Source organism: Eleutherodactylus coqui, chromosome 2 (assembly GCF_035609145.1).
Source record: "Eleutherodactylus coqui strain aEleCoq1 chromosome 2, aEleCoq1.hap1, whole genome shotgun sequence".
NCBI classification, from domain to species: Eukaryota; Metazoa; Chordata; class Amphibia; order Anura; family Eleutherodactylidae; genus Eleutherodactylus; species Eleutherodactylus coqui.
The window spans coordinates 52,159,717-52,177,292 of record NC_089838.1 but is presented as its reverse complement, the minus strand read 5'-3'; the positions used below and the strand labels follow the sequence as shown (position 1 = coordinate 52,177,292).

At 49.6% G+C, this 17,576-nt stretch overlaps 1 protein-coding gene across 11 annotated transcripts in view; it reads left to right on the top strand.

Annotated features, from left to right (window-relative positions):
* The window catches only part of ERC1 (ELKS/RAB6-interacting/CAST family member 1), a 96,183-nt gene that overhangs the window by 40,137 nt on the left and 38,470 nt on the right, over window positions 1-17,576 (top strand). For 4 of the 11 annotated variants that reach the window (XM_066590949.1, XM_066590945.1, XM_066590955.1 and 1 more), the window contains 7 exons: window positions 4,290-4,427; window positions 4,582-4,722; window positions 5,123-5,263; window positions 5,446-5,478; window positions 7,110-7,303; window positions 10,534-10,545; window positions 16,734-16,869. In XM_066590949.1, the coding sequence (XP_066447046.1) occupies window positions 4,290-4,427; window positions 4,582-4,722; window positions 5,123-5,263; window positions 5,446-5,478; window positions 7,110-7,303; window positions 10,534-10,545; window positions 16,734-16,869 (795 nt within the window). The remainder of the gene's footprint in view (window positions 1-4,289; window positions 4,428-4,581; window positions 4,723-5,122; window positions 5,264-5,445; window positions 5,479-7,109; window positions 7,304-10,533; window positions 10,546-16,733; window positions 16,870-17,576) is intronic. The other 7 variants (XM_066590950.1, XM_066590947.1, XM_066590954.1 and 4 more) reach the window with 3 other exon arrangements.

The window sequence follows — 17,576 nt, the reverse complement described above, 5'->3', positions numbered from 1 at the left end:
GCAGGATTGGGGGCAAGGTCTAACTTACGCCTTCCCACCATTTTCTCTAATTTCCAGGGTGCTACAGAAGTTCCAGCACGAAAAATGCACATTAATCCTGGTAGCGCCCCTGTGGTCAAAGAGAAGCTGGTTCTCTCTGATAAGGAGTTTGAGCGTCAGCAAGCCGATATTCTTTCCACCCCACAGGGACCTGCTAACCCAGGGGCCCCTATCTAACCAGAAAGTGGAAACTTTGCATCTAGTAGCTTGGTTATTGAAAAATCCCATAAGAAAGCAGACCACTAATGGGATTTATTCCAAGGTATGGAAAAGATTTTTTTCCTGGTGCAAAGCTAGACATTTTGTAGCCTCATCACCAGATACTGGTATGATTTTGGATTTTTTGCAGGACGGGTTAGACTTGGGGCTGTCACCCAATACCCTTAAAGAGTGCAGGTCACAGCACTTAGGCCTCATGTCCACGGGGAAAATCAGATCTGCTGCGGATTTGTAACGCGCATTTGGGCTGCGGATGCAGTGTGGATGCACTGTAATTGTCTTCTATTTTTCATGCGGGAGATCAATTGAGCTATGTGCTCTATGAGCTCCCGCACACGTGAACCGCACTAAAATGGAGCATGTCCATTTTTTTCATGCTCCAGAAATTTTTTTAATGACCATCCGCGGGTATTTATCTACCCGCGGGTGATCATTGCATTCCTATGGGGCGCGGATCCGCGTGCGGGAAAAACGCTGCGGATTTTAATTCTTATTTTCCCCGTGGACATGAGGCCTTAGTCTGGCGTCTAAAAAACGCAGGATCACAAGGTTTCTGAGAGCGGTCGACTGTATAAGGCCTAAAATCCCCACCTCAGTTCCCCCCCCTTCCCCCCCGGATCTGAACCTGGTCCTGTCGGTGATGTCAGGGCATCCATTTTAACCGATAGACGACATCCCTATTAAATATCTAACTTGGAAGCCATGTTTTTGGTAGCCATCACAACAGCTCGGAGGGTTAGCGAGTTGCAGGCTTTATCCGTTCGGCCACCACTTTTTAGGGACACAGGTGAGAAGATAGTGTTCCAATTAGACCCCTTGTTCTCCCCCAAGGTAGTTTCTTTTTTCCACAGATCACAGGTAATAATTATTCCGTTGTTCTGTAATAACCCAAAAAATAGTAAAGAATGGACATATAATTGCCTGGATGTCAGAAGGGCAGTATTACAGTATATTTCCTCCAAGAATCAGTGGAGAATGGACACAAATTTGAAGTTTCATGGGAGCAATAGGGGCAAATAAACCAGTTCCAACGAATCTTAAGGCTCATTCCACAAGAGCAATGGCGTCTTCTTGGGCAGAGCATGCTTCTGCTTCCCTGGACCAAATATGCAGGGCCGCAGTGTGGAAAAAAAACACATGTTTATCAAACATTATAGGTTAGATGTTTGGGCAAACGAGGACTTAGTCGTGGGACGTAAGGTCCTGGGTGCAGTGGTCCTGCCCTAAAATATTTTGTTTCTCTGGTATTTCTCAGCTGGTGCTGTCGGGGAGAGGACGGGGAAAGGTAGATTAGCCTTACCGGTAATCCTGTTTTCAGGAAGTCTCCATGACAGCACCCGTATATTCCCCCCGTTCAAAGAATTTTTGGTAATTTTCCTTCTCTATAGGTTATTTAAAGTCTCCAGGATAGGGAGGATAGGTTTAATTTAGGTATACAGTCCTACCCCTGACAGGTTTCGTTATAAGTACTGAGGAAGGTAGGGAGCCTTTAAACTTCTCAGTATGCTTCTTGTCCTAGGATTACCGGTAAAGCTAATCTACCATTGTCCCCTGCTGTTTTAAGCCCAAATGGAGACCTCAAATCAATGACAAAGGGGATTGCACTCTTTACCTCCTCCGCAACTTTTCAATTTACGGTACCTGTCTAAGGGTGAGAGTCCCCTATAAAAACAAGGATTGGCCAAGGACTCTAGCTATAATGAGCTCAGGGACCGAGGTGTTGGCAATTTGGCTAGATCTACACATATATATGGGTTATAACTGTACCGACTTTGTAGTGTTGAGGGAGGTGGAAAATGACGATTAGCCACTAATTTCTGCATAAGTGAGACTTAAGAAAAAAATGTGCAACTTTTTAACACCAGAATTCTGGCATGAAAGTGATTATGGAAAAAAAGCCTAGTCTAGTTTTTGGTGAAGTTGCCCTTTAAACTGAAAAGTTTGTGACCTCCTGAATGTGTTGCCAACGATGAAAGGGTGTACAGACTAAATAATAAACACTTTCTACCCGCATCGGTCACGTGATGGTCGGGCGCTGCTGCCCACGGACTCGTTCCTTAACCTTTCATCTTGGAACCTTGAAGGTGTCTTCAGACAACAAGGACGTCTTGTCTCATGGGATGTCCTGCGACAGACTTTTTACCTTGAAAAGGCCTTTTTTTTTTGGCCGTGGGTATTTTTGGAACTCGGGCTCGTCCTGTGTACACAGCAGTCTGCGACGCGGCTCTGTTGTGGCCAAGACGTCTCATTAATTAGAGCGCGGCTTTACACTGAGAGCGCCCTTCATCCAGTGTGTCAGGTCAGGCTGGCCGTCCACTGGAGATAACTAACGTCTGGCCGTAAGGGAGAAGGTAATGAAGTGGCGCAGTAATATCAGACTTTCTGAATTATCAAGGTAATAAAAAGAAAAAGAAAATGTGGGCTCGCCTCTCTCGTAGTGTCTTGGTAGTTTTAGAGTTTTAGAAAGATGCAATGGGAGCTGAATCCTCAAAGTGCCGTCGGCTAGCGGCTGTAGTTTTTTTAACAGGCCAGTTGGCCGAAACGCGTTCAGCGTTTCTGCATACAATGTTTGCAAGCAGATTGCTCTTTTAACCCCTTAATGACATGGCCTATTTTGGCGTTGAGGACCAAGCGATTTTTTTGGTATTTTTCCATCTCCATTTTTCAAAAGCCATAACTTTTTTATTTTTCCATGGACGCGGCCGTATAAGGGCTTGTTTTTTGCGTGGCGATCTGTAGTTTTTATCGGTGCCACTTTTGGGTACATAGACAATATCGTAAAAATTTTTTTTTTTTTTTTTTTTAATGATAACAGGGAGAGAAAACGCATCAATTCTGCCATAGATTTTTTTTTTTTTTTTACAGCGTTAATCATGCAGCATAAATGACACACTAAATTTTTTCTGCGGGTCGGTACGGTAACAACGATACCAAAATTGTTATATTTTTTTTAGGTTTTTACACTTTTTTGCAATAAAACCCCCTTTTTTTGGAAATCTTTTTTTTTTCTCTATAGCTGCATTCAAAGTCATGTAACTTTTTTATTTTTCTATGTACGGAGCTCTTTAAGGGCTTATTTTTTGCGAGACGAGCTGTAGTTTTTATTGGTACCATTTTGGGAAATGTACGGCTTTTTTGATCACTTTTATTGCAGTTTTTTAGCGGTTTTTTTTACGCTTTTTGTCGTACAAAATAAAAAAGCGTGTTCAACTTTTTGTACACATCGTTACGGACGCGTCAATACCCAATATGTGGGGTTTTAGTTTTTTTTCCCCTTTTTTTATGCTAATATTAGAAAAAGCATAAAAAAGGGGTTTTTTACATTTTTTTTTTACATTTTTCTTTTTTTTACACTTTTCTTTTCTTTTTTTTATACTATTTGAGTCCCTCTGAGGGACTTACATCACTGTGCCTATGATCGCTGTCATAAGGCATGGCAAAGCTACTGCTCTGCCATGCCTTATCGCTTGTACAGCGATTATAGGCACAGGCAATACAGGACGCCAGTGTCTGGCGTCCTGTTGCCATGGTGACAGGCCGGGCTCTCGCGATAACATCGCGAGTTCCGGCCGGAGAGACACAGGGATCGCGATCCCTCTGTGAACTCTTTCCCTGCCGTGATCTACTTAGATCGCGGCAGGGAAGGGGTTAACAGCGGCGGGCGCATCTCCGATGCCCCCCCGCTGTTGGAGCGGGACGCCGGCTGTGACTGACAGCCGGCTCCCGCTGCGGGATAGCGCGGGATCTTATGTGATCCCGTGCTATCTCCAGGACGTACCAGGTACGTCATGTTGCGGGAAGTACCAGGCTGCCATGATGTACCAGGTACGTCCAGGAGCGGGAAGGGGTTAATGGATTAACTAATAAAGAAGAAATTGTTTTTTATAGTTTAAGCTGTCCTCCACCTTTTTTCTTTCTGAATTAGCAAATGTCATATTAGAGGAATTTCACTGTAGATTGTGCAGATACATTGTGCATGTTACTTTTCTACTCTTTGATCGCAGTTACTACGTGTTTCTTCTGTCTCCCAGATCGAAAACCTTCAGGAGCAACTGCGGGACAAGGAGAAACAGCTCGGCAGTCTGAAGGAGCGAGTGAAGTCCCTCCAAGCTGACACCACCAACACTGATACTGCCTTGACCACCCTGGAGGAGGCGTTGGCTGAGAAGGTAAAAGGGGGTAGAGCTGTGGGGATGTTATTTTGAAAATGTCTACTACAATTCGCAGAAGAGGGATATGGCAGCTAAAAAGCAATCTTTTGATAATCTCTGCTATGAAGTGTGCAACATTGTGAGTAACACAAAAGTCGTGTCTATTGCCTAGGAGAGAATCATTGAACGTCTGAAAGACCAAAGGGACCGAGATGAACGTGAGAAACAAGAAGAGATCGAGTCCTACAAGAAAGAGCTAAAAGACTTGAAAGAAAAAGTCAGCACTTTACAAGGAGACCTGTCCGAGAAAGAGGTGCGCAAGACGTGTGCTTGCCAGTAAAGAAAAACTTGGGGGCTCGTCCGGGATGTAGTAAAATAATCTTTGAGGGGAAACGCAATGACTATTTTGCTGAATCCCTGTCAAGCCCCCAAGTTTTTATTTATCCACATAGTAAAGGATGCTACTATAGATTCCCTAAACATTTGCACCGATGAACCCGCTACACTCTTGCACATGACCCAATGAGTGTGATGGATTCATCTGTGCTAACTTTAAGGTTTAGGGAATCTATAGTAGCACCGTTTTGTATGTAGGTGAAGAATAATTTGGGGGCTCGTCCGGGATATAATCTGAGTGGCCAATGACTGGGAAGAAGCACTTTCTCTATAACGGATGTTTTTATTTTTTCCTTTTCTTGACCTGGTCTCTACAGTCGTCACTGTTGGACCTAAAGGAACACGCCTCCACCTTGGCATCCTCCGGCCTTAAAAAAGACTCGAGACTGAAGTCCCTGGAGATTGCACTGGAGCAGAGGAAGGAGGAGTTTTTGAAGCTTGAGAACCAGCTCAGGAAGGTGAGGAGTTGTGGTCATCACAGTCCTAGTACTGTTGGCATATGGATGCCATGGGGAAGTTGTTTGCTAGAGCGACCTGAAATAATGTGATGTTAACTTCTAGATAGGTCTGTTACATAATATTCCTTGCAGCTTCTTGAGTCTTCTGTCTGACTTCAGTCTGTTTTTTGTCCTTATCTTAGCAATCAGATGGGTCACCACACATTGGAAAAGCAGTAAGTTGTCACCGCATGGAGACACGTGTGTTAAAGCTGATGGCCGCATGGTTTTAGGCCCCCTATGTTCATTGTTTGTGTGCTGTCCATGCTGCTCGCCTGAGTGAGCGGTCACCATTCACAACTTCCCATGAATGGATGATGATTCCTTCTCCCCTTACCACTCTGTCAATTTTAGAAAAGTAAAATTGTACAATAAAAATTTTTTTTTTAGGAGCCCATTTTTTTCACTTTGCCCTTAAAGACTTTGTTATATTATGTACACAGTAACTCCACCAGCAGAATAGTGAGTGCAGCTCTGGAGTATAATACAGGATGTAACTCAAGATCAGTACAGGATAAGTAATGTATGTACACAGTGACTCCACCAGCAGAATAGTGAGTGCAGCTCTGGAGTATAATACAGGATGTAACTCAGGATCAGTACATGATAAGTAATGTATTTACACAGTAACTCCTCCAGCAGAATAGTGATTGCAGCTCTGGAGTATAATACAGGATGTAACTCAGGATCAGTACAGGATAAGTAATGTATTTACACAGTAACTCCACCAGCAGAATAGTGAGTGCAGCTCTGGAGTATAATACAGGATGTAACTCAGGATAAGTAATGTATGTACACAGTGACTCCCCCAGCAGAATAGTGAGTGCAGTTCTGGAGTATAATACAGGATGTAACTCAGGATCAGTACATGATAAGTAGTCTATGTACACAGTGACTCCACCAGCAGAATAGTGAGTACAGCTCTGGAGTACAATAAATACTATATATGTACACGTTGTACACAGGGCTTCACTCCTTCCCTACTCCAGATGACTGCTTATCTTATATATGTGTTCAGCTGCATGCACATGCGTGTACGTGTCTGTCTGATGTGCTGGCTGCTAGATGACCAGATGATGTCCACTGCGGCCGCCACTTCCAGGGTGGATCTGCTCATGTGCATCGCTCTGTGATTAGTCCTTCTGTGGTTTTTGGCCTTCCTGCCCTCGTCCTGTTGGTGTGACCTCGCCCTGGCAGGCAGTGACAGAGCACACTGTGTGTTTTGTGGATGGCGGGACGGTGCCAGGTATATGGGCAGAGTGCCTCATGTAAACAGGCGACTGTTAATTATCACCCTGGCAGCCGAGAAGAGGAGGGGCGGGATGAGTACCATCTGCCCTCTGGACCATGCCAGCTGCTTACAGCCACCTGTCCCGTCATGGAAAAGCAGTGTCTAGCGTCCTCGGCTGCATGGACGGTGTGCGCGCCAGACCTCTGGGCGCAGCCCTTTTCGCTCACCCTATTTCAATCACCACTCTGCTAGGAACAGACCAAAGTTAGCATTTCTGCCAAGCCAACAACCAAGTTGTAGCGAGCTGACTTCATTCTCCTCTTGCTGCTTCCTAGAGATGAAACTTGAAATGTCCAGACGAGAAGAACCATCTGCACTTATTACTAAATTGTCTTATTGTTAAAGTGGAGTAAAAAACAATATGGTTGCCATTAGTGCTCTGCAAGGCTTGTCCACCCGGCTTTCCCAGACCCCTGATTGCCAGTTTTCCCAGTTACACAGGAATAGAAACCAGCAGGTTTGCTGCATTCCCCTTCATAATGTCCCCTTTGTTGGTCTTGTCATATATTTCATTAGGTCCACGAGGCTGCGCAGGAAGCGAAATCCAACCCCGAGGTGAACGAGCGGGTTCAGCAGCTGGAGAAAGAGGTAGCAAAGTTTCGGGAGGAGGCCAGCAAGTCCCAGGCAGAGGTGGACCGGCTCCTAGAGATCCTCAAGGAGATGGAGAATGAGAAGAATGAAAAGGATACAAAGATCACGGAGCTGGAGAGGTGAGAGGCAACCACCAGCACTGTCATAATCCCATTAAACTGCACTGGTGGCATCCTCCACCAGGGGGAACTGCACCCCTTCTCTATACTTATTGAGTTGTAGGTCTTGCGGTAAAACTAGATATTGGTCTTCCTACTTGTCCAAGTCTTGCAAATGTCTTTTGTTCTTCCATAAGTTGTGGTCAGACGTGAGCATCCAGGTACAACATCTGCACACATGTGACACACGGTGTCTTCTGTATGGGGGTGTCTAGTCCTGCAGCCAAAATACTCAGGTCTCCATGGTTTACGTCCAATGCAAGAACCAGCATGTATTTAGAGGAAAAGTCTCATGCGCAGCCGCAGGCGTCATACCCTGCATAATTGAGGGCTGATTTGCAATAATGAAGAATTCCTTGACGCCCCAAAACCTACAGTTGCTTCATTGGGGTGTAGGGTTTGAATGGAGAGCGATCGGAATGTGGGTACTGCAGTTGGCGTGAACGCTAATCGTATCTGTTAACCGTTTTAATGCAGCTGTCAATTCTTACAGTAGCATTTAAATGCCCTGTTATGTATTCCATGGACCCCCCTTCCTATGATGAGATTGTGAGGTGTTGTTTGGTTGCCATAGAAGCTTGTGGCCTTCTGAAGGCCCCCACGGCTGCCATAGCTGATTGCCTATCAGACTATGTCTGTGGCATGTCCTGTCAGAACACTGTATAATGAAATGGTATTACATTATATTGGATGAGCAATCAAACAATCGCAAGTTCAAGTCCCCTGTGAGGACTAAGAAATAATGCAAAAAGGAGTTCTAAAAAGTTTTCTTAACTATCAGAAAAAAAATAAAAGTTATTAAAAGTAAAAAAAAACAACCCTTCTCCTATATTTGATCTGTCAAATTAACTTGTTTATCGCATACAGTGAGCGTCGTCAGAATAAAAAAATATACAACACTAGAATTACGCTTTTTTGGTCATCTAGTCTCCAAGAAAAAAAATGTTAATAAGCTATCAAAAAGTTGTATGTGCTCCAAAATGGTACTGATAGGTACGCCCTGCAAAAAATGAGCCCTCACACAGCACCATTGTTAGAAAAATAAGAACGTTATAGCGACAGAATTAGTTTCATTTTTCCAAAAGATATTTTATTTTTAAAAAGCAGAGAAGTATAAAAAAAAAAACTCTATAAATTTGGTATCATAGTAATCGTACCGACCCACAAAATAAAGTTATCATCTTATTGTCGCCACAGTGTGTACGCTGTAAACCCCCCCCCCCCCCCCCCCAAGATGGTGGAATTATGCTTTATTCCATTTCACTCAACTTAAAATGTTTTAAAAAGTTTTTCATGACATTATATGGTATATTAAATAAAACCAATGAAAAATACAACTCATCCTGCGAAAAACAAAAGGCCCTCCGACAGCAACGGATAAATAAGAGTTATAATTTTTTGAGTGGGTAAACCAAAAATTAGGGGAAAAAAAGGCAGGTAATGGGTAAAAAGCGGAATCATAGTATAATGAATATAATGTAGTTTGTGTTTCAGTTCCTCACCGTTTTTAAGAACTCTGCTTGCCGTCAGTGAATGGTGTCGTTTTTGCTTGCGTCTGGAGTGTTACACTTGTATCCAGCGCAATCCTTCCTCTTGTCTGTTACAATGTATCAGTCTGAGTGACTCTCGTAGGATTGTCTACACTGGATACAATGCTGGTAAGGCCTGTGAGAATTATTAGCTAAGAATGTAAACAAGAACATTTCCATTCACCGACAGCAAGCCATGATCTTGACTATGGTGAAGGGTTAAAACGGTAAGTTTTAAGAGGAGGAATGTTCATCGTCCCCCGTGTCTAGAAGTCACGCCAGACTGTTGTCCTGTACTGCCATGTGACCTACCCCTCTCCCACACGCACACATTATAGACTCCCATGTGACCCTCCCCTCTCCCGCGCGCACACTTTATAGACTGCCATGTGACCCTCCCCTCTCCCGCGCGCACACTTTATAGACTGCCATGTGACCCTCCCCCGCGCGTACACATTATAGACTGCCATGTGACCCTCCCCCGCGCGTACACATTATAGACTGCCATGTGACCTGCCCCTCTCCCACACGCACACATTATAGACTGCCATGTGACCCTCCCCTCTCCCGCGCGCACACTTTATAGACTGCCATGTGACCCTCCCCTCTCCCGCGCACACTTTATAGACTGCCATGTGACCCTCCCCTCCCCCGCACGCACACATTATAGACTGCCATGTGACCCTCCCCTCCCCCGCGCGCACACATTATAGACTGCCATGTGACCCTCCCCTCCCCCACGCGCACACATTATAGACTGCCATGTGACCTGCCCCTCTCCCGCGCGCACACTTTATAGACTGCCATGTGACCCTCCCCCGCGCGCACACATTATAGACTGCCATGTGACCTGCCCCTCTCCCACACGCACACATTATAGACTGCCATGTGACCTGCCCCTCTCCCACACGCACACATTATAGACTGCCATGTGACCCTCCCCTCCCCCGCACGCACACATTATAGACTGCCATGTGACCCTCCCCTCCCCCGCGCGCACACATTATAGACTGCCATGTGACCTGCCCCTCTCCCGCGCGCACATTTTATAGACTGCCATGTGACCCTCCCCCGTGCGCGCACATTATAGACTGCCATGTGACCTGCCCCTCTCCCACACGCACACATTATAGACTGCCATGTGACCCTCCCCCGCGCGCACACATTATAGACTGCCATGTGACCCTCCCCTCCCCCGCGCGCACACATTATAGACTGCCATGTGACCTGCCCCTCTCCCGCGCGCACACTTTATAGACTGCCATGTGACCCTCCCCCGTGCGCACACATTATAGACTGCCATGTGACCTGCCCCTCTCCCACATGCACACATTATAGACTGCCATGTGACCCTCCCCTCTCCCGCGCGCACACTTTATAGACTGCCATGTGACCCTCCCCTCTCCCGCGCGCACACTTTATAGACTGCCATGTGACCCTCCCCTCTCCCGCGCACACTTTATAGACTGCCATGTGACCCTCCCCTCCCCCGCACGCACACATTATAGACTGCCATGTGACCTGCCCCTCTCCCGCACACATTATAGACACTATAACTTTCTGTTTCCTTTCTTTATAATAATCCTCTGTCCGTGTTCATTAACTGTCTCTTTATCTGACTCTCTCTTGCTGTCTCTTTCCTGGACCCATGGTTCCTCTCAGCATGACGTCAAGGTGAGTGATTCCCTCCTGGTGCAGCTTTATCAGTGAATTGATTGGCTTAAACCCTGTAATTGTTTATAGGGGTTTTCTTTATCCTAAAGGGATTGTCAGGTTGTAAGCTATGGATGGCCTATTCACTGTGTAGGCCATCAATAGTATATCAGTGAGGGAGGGGGGGGGGGGGTGAGAAGCTGCCACGCTCAACCCTTGCCATTTGCCAGGCTGGTACATTTGTGCACTGAGCTGATTTCTGCAGGAAGCAGATAGCTCCGCATCCACTGTAGTGGCCCGACTTGGTATTACGGGCAAAGGTCCTATGGAAGTGAAAACAATGCTATACCAATACTGCAGAAAGAACGGAGCTGTTTGCTTCCTGTAGAAATTGGCTCGGTGCACGAACACATTGGCCTGGTAAACAGCTGATTGGTGTAGGTTCCAGGAGGCAGACCCCTGCTGATCTACTTCTGATGGTTTGACCTGAGTATAGATTGTCAGTTGTTCAGAACTGGACAACTGCTTTAACTATTGATGACTTCTAGTCAGGCGTGAGTCTCAGATCAGTGGGGGTCTGCCGCGTAGAAATTTCCCGCCAATCAGCTGTCTAAAGTAGCCGTTGTGTTCATGGTAAGTGCCACTTCCACTGCACTGCATACCAGGCACAGCGCCGTACATTTCATAGTGGCTGTTCTTGGTATTGCAGCTGAGTGTAATTCACTTGAGCTGTTCTCAGGCCATGTGACCAATAAAGGCCATGTGACCGCTGGCCTGAGAAGTTGTGCTACTCACCTGAACACCGCAGTCTCTTCAAACAGCCAACTGGCGCAGGTTCCTCACCCTTCTGAAATTGATGACTTATCCTGAGGGTGATCAATATCCTATACGCTTTCAGTGTCTGAATGGCGTCCGTGCGGTCAGGTAGGCAAGATAAGTAAGTGTAACTGGCCGAAAATCAAACAATATGGCCACCGTGACTACTCCCAACTCTTATTGAATATCAGATGTGTCTCACTCTCCTTGGTGTTGTCTGACACCTGTAGAGACTGCTTTGTTTCGTTTTCCTGTTTTCGCAGAAACAGATGAAAAATTGTATAAAGGTGCGTTCACACGTCGCAGATTTCCTGTGGGATTTGTTACAGATCTGCAGCAGATTTCTTCCCTTCTGTTTGAATTCAATTAAAAGGGTTAAATCTGCCACAGATCTGCACGCAATTGTTCTATAATGAGCCCCTGGATGCGGTGTAACAAGTGTCCGGTAATAAGTGATTTTTGGCCGTGACCCGTTTGGTGCCCACGCTGGGTGCATTGCTGAGTACGCCATTAGTGGTCTCTGAAGGATTAGAACGTGACACTTTTCTGACTCTTGGGATTGTCTATTTCACATGTGAGGGGGGACATCACCTGCGCACATTCCCGTCCCGCCAACATAGAGCCTGCAGATTTTGATACAGAATCTGCTGTATTTCTGCAGCAAATCAACATCAAAATGTGCATCAGGATCTTGTGGCGGATTTGTTCACTACCGTCAAGTCCTGATGAACGCACGGCAGAATTTGATACAGATTTGTTTCTGATACTGATAGACTTTGTTCCAGTTTCTCAGTTCAAGAGCTCTGCTTGCTGTCAGTAAGTAGGAATATTCTTGATTACAGCCAGAAAACCTGTCTGGACACTCTCATCTAACGCTTCTGTTACAATGTATCGGTGCAGGTAATATTCTCACATGGCCAAATCCACAGCAGAAATCTGTGTCTTAATTTACACTTGTTTACGACAGATTTAACCCATTTCAGTCGAGCTAATCCACGTATGGATTTTCTAACAATTTAGCTTGGTAGTTTAGATACAAGATGTGATACGGGGGGCATGGAGGCTCTAGTACCCTGTTGTACTGCTTCTAGCTTGGATACAAGATGTGATACAGGCGAGTATGGAGGCTCTAGTACCCTGTTGTACCGCCTCTAGCTTGGATACAAGATGTGATACAGGCGGTCATGGAGGCTCTAGTACCCTGTTGTACCGCCTCTAGCTTGGATACAAGATGTGATTTGGGGGGCATGGAGGCTCTAGTAATCTGGCCCTGGTTGGGGAAGGTTTCTAGTTGTAGGGATCTGGTTGAGGGTCTCTAGTTGGGGGAATGTTTTTGTTGGGGGTCTCTAGTTGGGAGGTGGATCCTAGTTTCAAGGTTCTGGAGGGCGGGTCACTAGATGGGGGGATGGCACAATGTCCTGACAGGTCCCTGCTGATTAAACCCCCAGAGTTGAGGATTAGGGCTGGATTACCCACCCTTCCCTGTTGCTATTGGCCGTCACCCTGTGTCCACGCTCCGATCATTATCTGCTTATAATGATCCGCAGGTGGGGCTGCCACAAATGATCCGCGCTAATCCCGCCACGTCCGGCTCGTATTACATTGTATGTCTCGGGGCAGTCATTCCGGCTGTTGCTGTGTCTCCACCATTAATGAGGCCGGGGGTCTCAGATGACACAAACCAAACAAGCAACTGGGGTCTTGCTGGAAGACGAGCCGCCTGCAGTGTAATGTGCGCTACAAGCCCAGCATGCTTAGAATTGTCCAGTAGGGGGTGCTGTTATGGTGCTTTTTGCAGACTGGGTGTGAGAGGAAAGTGTTCTTAGCTGAGGGTTTGTTACTGTTGGATCCTCTACACTCCAGATTCTGTCAAGGGGGTGTCAGCGAGAGGGGGTGACAGAAGGGTTATCAGCGGGAGGGGGCAACAGAAGGGTTGTCAGCGGGAGGGGGCGACGGGAGGCTTGTCAGCGGGAGAGGGCGACGGGAGGCTTGTCGTCGGGAGAGGGCGACGGGAGGCTTGTCGTCGGGAGAGGGCGACGGGAGGCTTGTCGTCGGGAGAGGGCGACGGGAGGCTTGTCGTCGGGAGGGGGCGACGGGAGGCTTGTCGTCGGGAGGGGGCGACGGGAGGCTTGTCGTCGGGAGGGGGCGACGGGAGGCTTGTCGTCGGGAGGGGGCGACGGGAGGCTTGTCGTCGGGAGGGGGCGACGGGAGGCTTGTCGTCGGGAGGGGGCGACGGGAGGCTTGTCGTCGGGAGGGGGCGACGGGAGGCTTGTCGTCGGGAGGGGGCGACGGGAGGCTTGTCGTCGGGAGGGGGCGACGGGAGGCTTGTCGTCGGGAGGGGGCGACGGGAGGCTTGTCGTCGGGAGGGGGCGACGGGAGGCTTGTCGTCGGGAGGGGGCGACGGGAGGCTTGTCGTCGGGAGGGGGCGACGGGAGGCTTGTCGTCGGGAGGGGGCGACGGGAGGCTTGTCGTCGGGAGGGGGCGACGGGAGGCTTGTCGTCGGGAGGGGGCGACGGGAGGCTTGTCGTCGGGAGGGGGCGACGGGAGGCTTGTCGTCGGGAGGGGGCGACGGGAGGCTTGTCGTCGGGAGGGGGCGACGGGAGGCTTGTCGTCGGGAGGGGGCGACGGGAGGCTTGTCGTCGGGAGGGGGCGACGGGAGGCTTGTCGTCGGGAGGGGGCGACGGGAGGCTTGTCGTCGGGAGGGGGCGACGGGAGGCTTGTCGTCGGGAGGGGGCGACGGGAGGCTTGTCGTCGGGAGGGGGCGACGGGAGGCTTGTCGTCGGGAGGGGGCGACGGGAGGCTTGTCGTCGGGAGGGGGCGACGGGAGGCTTGTCGTCGGGAGGGGGCGACGGGAGGCTTGTCGTCGGGAGGGGGCGACGGGAGGCTTGTCGTCGGGAGGGGGCGACGGGAGGCTTGTCGTCGGGAGGGGGCGACGGGAGGCTTGTCGGCGGGAGGCTTGTCGGCGGGAGGCTTGTCGGCGGGAGGGGGCGACGGGAGGCTTGTCGGCGGGAGGGGGCGACGGGAGGCTTGTCGGCGGGAGGGGGCGACGGGAGGCTTGTCGGCGGGAGGGGGGAGGCGGGGCGACGGGAGGCTTGTCGGCGGGAGGGGGCGACGGGAGGCTTGTCGGCGGGAGGCGGGGCGACGGGAGGCTTGTCGGCGGGAGGGGGCGACGGGAGGCTTGTCGGCGGGAGGGGGGCGACGGGAGGCTTGTCGGCGGGAGGGGGGCGACGGGAGGCTTGTCGGCGGGAGGGGGGCGACGGGAGGCTTGTCGGCGGGAGGGGGGCGACGGGAGGGTGGTGAGCGGGGGTGAGGGAGATGCAGGGGGGTGGTGAGCGGGAGGGGGGTGCTGAACGGGAGGGGGGTGCTGAACGGGAGGGCGGTGCTGGGGGTGCTGAGCGGGAGGGCGGTGCTGGGGGTGGTGAGGGGGAGGGCGGTGCAGGGGGGTGGTGAGGGGGAGGGCGGTGCAGGGGGGTGGTGAGGGGGAGGGCGGTGCTGGGGGGTGGTGAGGGGGAGGGCGGTGCTGGGGGGTGGTGAGGGAGAGGGCGGTGCAGGGGGGGGGTGAGCGGGGGGGGGCGGTGCTGGGGGGTGGTCAGCGGGTGGGGGATGCAGAAAGGTGGTCAATGGGAGGCAGTGTGGAGGAGATAGGAATGGATTGTCAGTGAGTTGCTGGTTGTCCATATGTAACCAGCTTGTTGCCAGGCGGGGGTTCAGCGGGGGTCAGGTTGCCAGTTGATGTTGATGGCCACACACTTCTATCTGTCAGCAGCCACCAGGTTGGGGGCACAAAGACACCCCAAGTGTACAGTGACTCCAAACTGATGCCAAATCCCCTTTTCCCACAGAGACCCCCAACAGGCGCACTGGACAGCCTGGAGACACAGGGGTTAATGATGAGGCCTGTCCCCTGCCCCGTCAGCGTGGTGACTGGCAGCTTGTGCTGAGTTCGGGCTGCCTCAGTCACCAATTGTCCCGTGCCCGCCGGTCACCCATTGTGTTTTCACCCCCGACTCCCCTGGATGGTTCTTTGCGTTCCAAATGATCAGCAAAGCCTTTGTGTGTGGGCAGTGGGTCACCCGGGGAGCGCAGCTCCGCAGCACACCTAACCCCTTCACTGCCTGGTAGCTGCAACTGGCGGCATGCTAATCTATCCATTCACTGCTAAAGCTGCATTCACTATCCTACTGATAGACATACCCCACAGCGGAGTACCCACAATGCACTACACACCCAGCCCCTGCAGCCTGAAAACTAATAGGAACAGGATTAGGAACGCAGCTCTGGATGTGAATGGAGTACATAAAACGTGATGCGTGCTGCAGTTCTACTGGAAGTCACATTATGGGTCATCCTATGAGAGTCGCCCCATCCCCGCCTGACTATTCCTGACGCTTTCTACGGTTAATTAGAGGGCGCGGCAGCCATGTCAGCTATATTTTACATGGATTGGCCTAAACTCCCAGCCAACCGTCCAAACCACATTGGATTGGAGTGTAATCCATCAGCTGACTCTGAACCCCCTCAGTGCGTAAATCCTTGCGCCCCTCCACCGCTTTACTGAAATAGTTACATAACAGTGAAGCATCTATATCCTGTCGGTGATAAAGTATCCATGCCCCTCTTAGTTTTGGGAAAGCTGGGTGACGACCATGATAATCCATGTTGCGGCTCTCACCCAGCTCTTCTGGACCCCTGAATGATAAGATAACTCAGCCCCTGGTTGTATAACCATAAAGGATCCCTATTCAGAGGACGGGGAACGTTGGACGGCAATCCTCATGGAAATCGTGATGGCGGCAGAGCCGGGTTTTCCACGTAAATTTCACCTCTAGTCCTTGTTAAAATCTGCGTCTTTTGAACTCCCGTGCGGAAGATAGCGTTTCTGCGTTAAGAAATAGAAACGCTTTGGAATTCTGCACGTGGATTTTGCCTATTGACAGTGCTAAATCCATGTGTGGATCTGAGCCAAAACCCATGACAAAAAGCCACGGATTTTGCAGCGGATTTTGGAAGTGGAATTTACATGGAAAGTTTTGCTGTAAACTACTTTTTGACTGTTCCCACGGCTGATCTTTGCAGTGGGTTTGAATCCGAATCCGTGCCATTTCCACCCCCTAATAGTCTGCCATTGACTCCATGGAAATGCGTGCCGTAGATTATATGGCACCGATTTGTTGTTCCATATGTGGATTCAAAAGTGACGTAACTTTTTGACGTGGTTTCTGTGCCGGGTGGATTTGCACCATGCTGGGAAAAATCGGATTCAATGCGGCATATGAACAGAGTTCCAAGTACAGGGAAGTTCAACGAGCATTAAAGTGTTATAGGTGATCAGCTGACAGGCATTTTGGACGGCGGCGCTGCATCTCACCTCTTTTTATTTTCGTCTCTTCCAGGCAAATTAAGGACCAGAATAAGAAGGTGGCGACGCTGAAACACAAGGAGCAGGTGGAGAAGAAGAAAAATGCTCAACTTCTAGAGGAGGCGAGGCGCAGAGAAGACAACCTGAACGACAGCTCCCAGCAGCTGCAGGTAGGAACAGGAGGTATCATATACCGCAGCAAAAAAGTATTTCAGGATAGGAGTGTACTGATTGGTCAGGGTGCGATGTGCCGTGAATGGGGGACAGACTGAGCGCTTTATGGCGGAAGGAGCGGGGTTCCAGCAGAGCAGAGTATTTCAGGGGAGGATGTGCTGATGGTTAATGGATTACATATCTGCTATTGTGGATACATAACCCCCCGCTTCCTCCATCTATATGTGGTCGCTATGGGAGGTCCTTTTTATTCTGCCCCCCTCAGCCTATCCCGCATGTACATGAAAGCCAGAGCGGAATATTTTCATTTGGAGATGAAGATGCGGCGCCAAGACCCGGAGAGAAGCTTAAAGAAGTCTGGAAGCTCTCACCTCCCCCTCCCCTGGGTCTGTGGTGGGTGCTGTGAACTTGCTGTCTTGCAGTGGAAAATTTATCCCTTGTGGGGGACGCAACTGGCACCTCTTCCCCAGCGGCCGCGCCAAACACGTGTGCAGCTGGGACGGACAGAGATCGGTGCGGCGTAGTTACATTCATCATATACAAGGGGGGGGGGGGGGGGGGGTAATGACAATCTACTACCAATATAAGGTCTGGGGGTGAAAGGGAATGGCAAGAAGATCCTTCCATCGGATTCCAGATTAAAGGAAGTTTTTTGATAATCTGGCAAAACCAACTGCAAAGTAAACAAACACTTCCTTAGGCT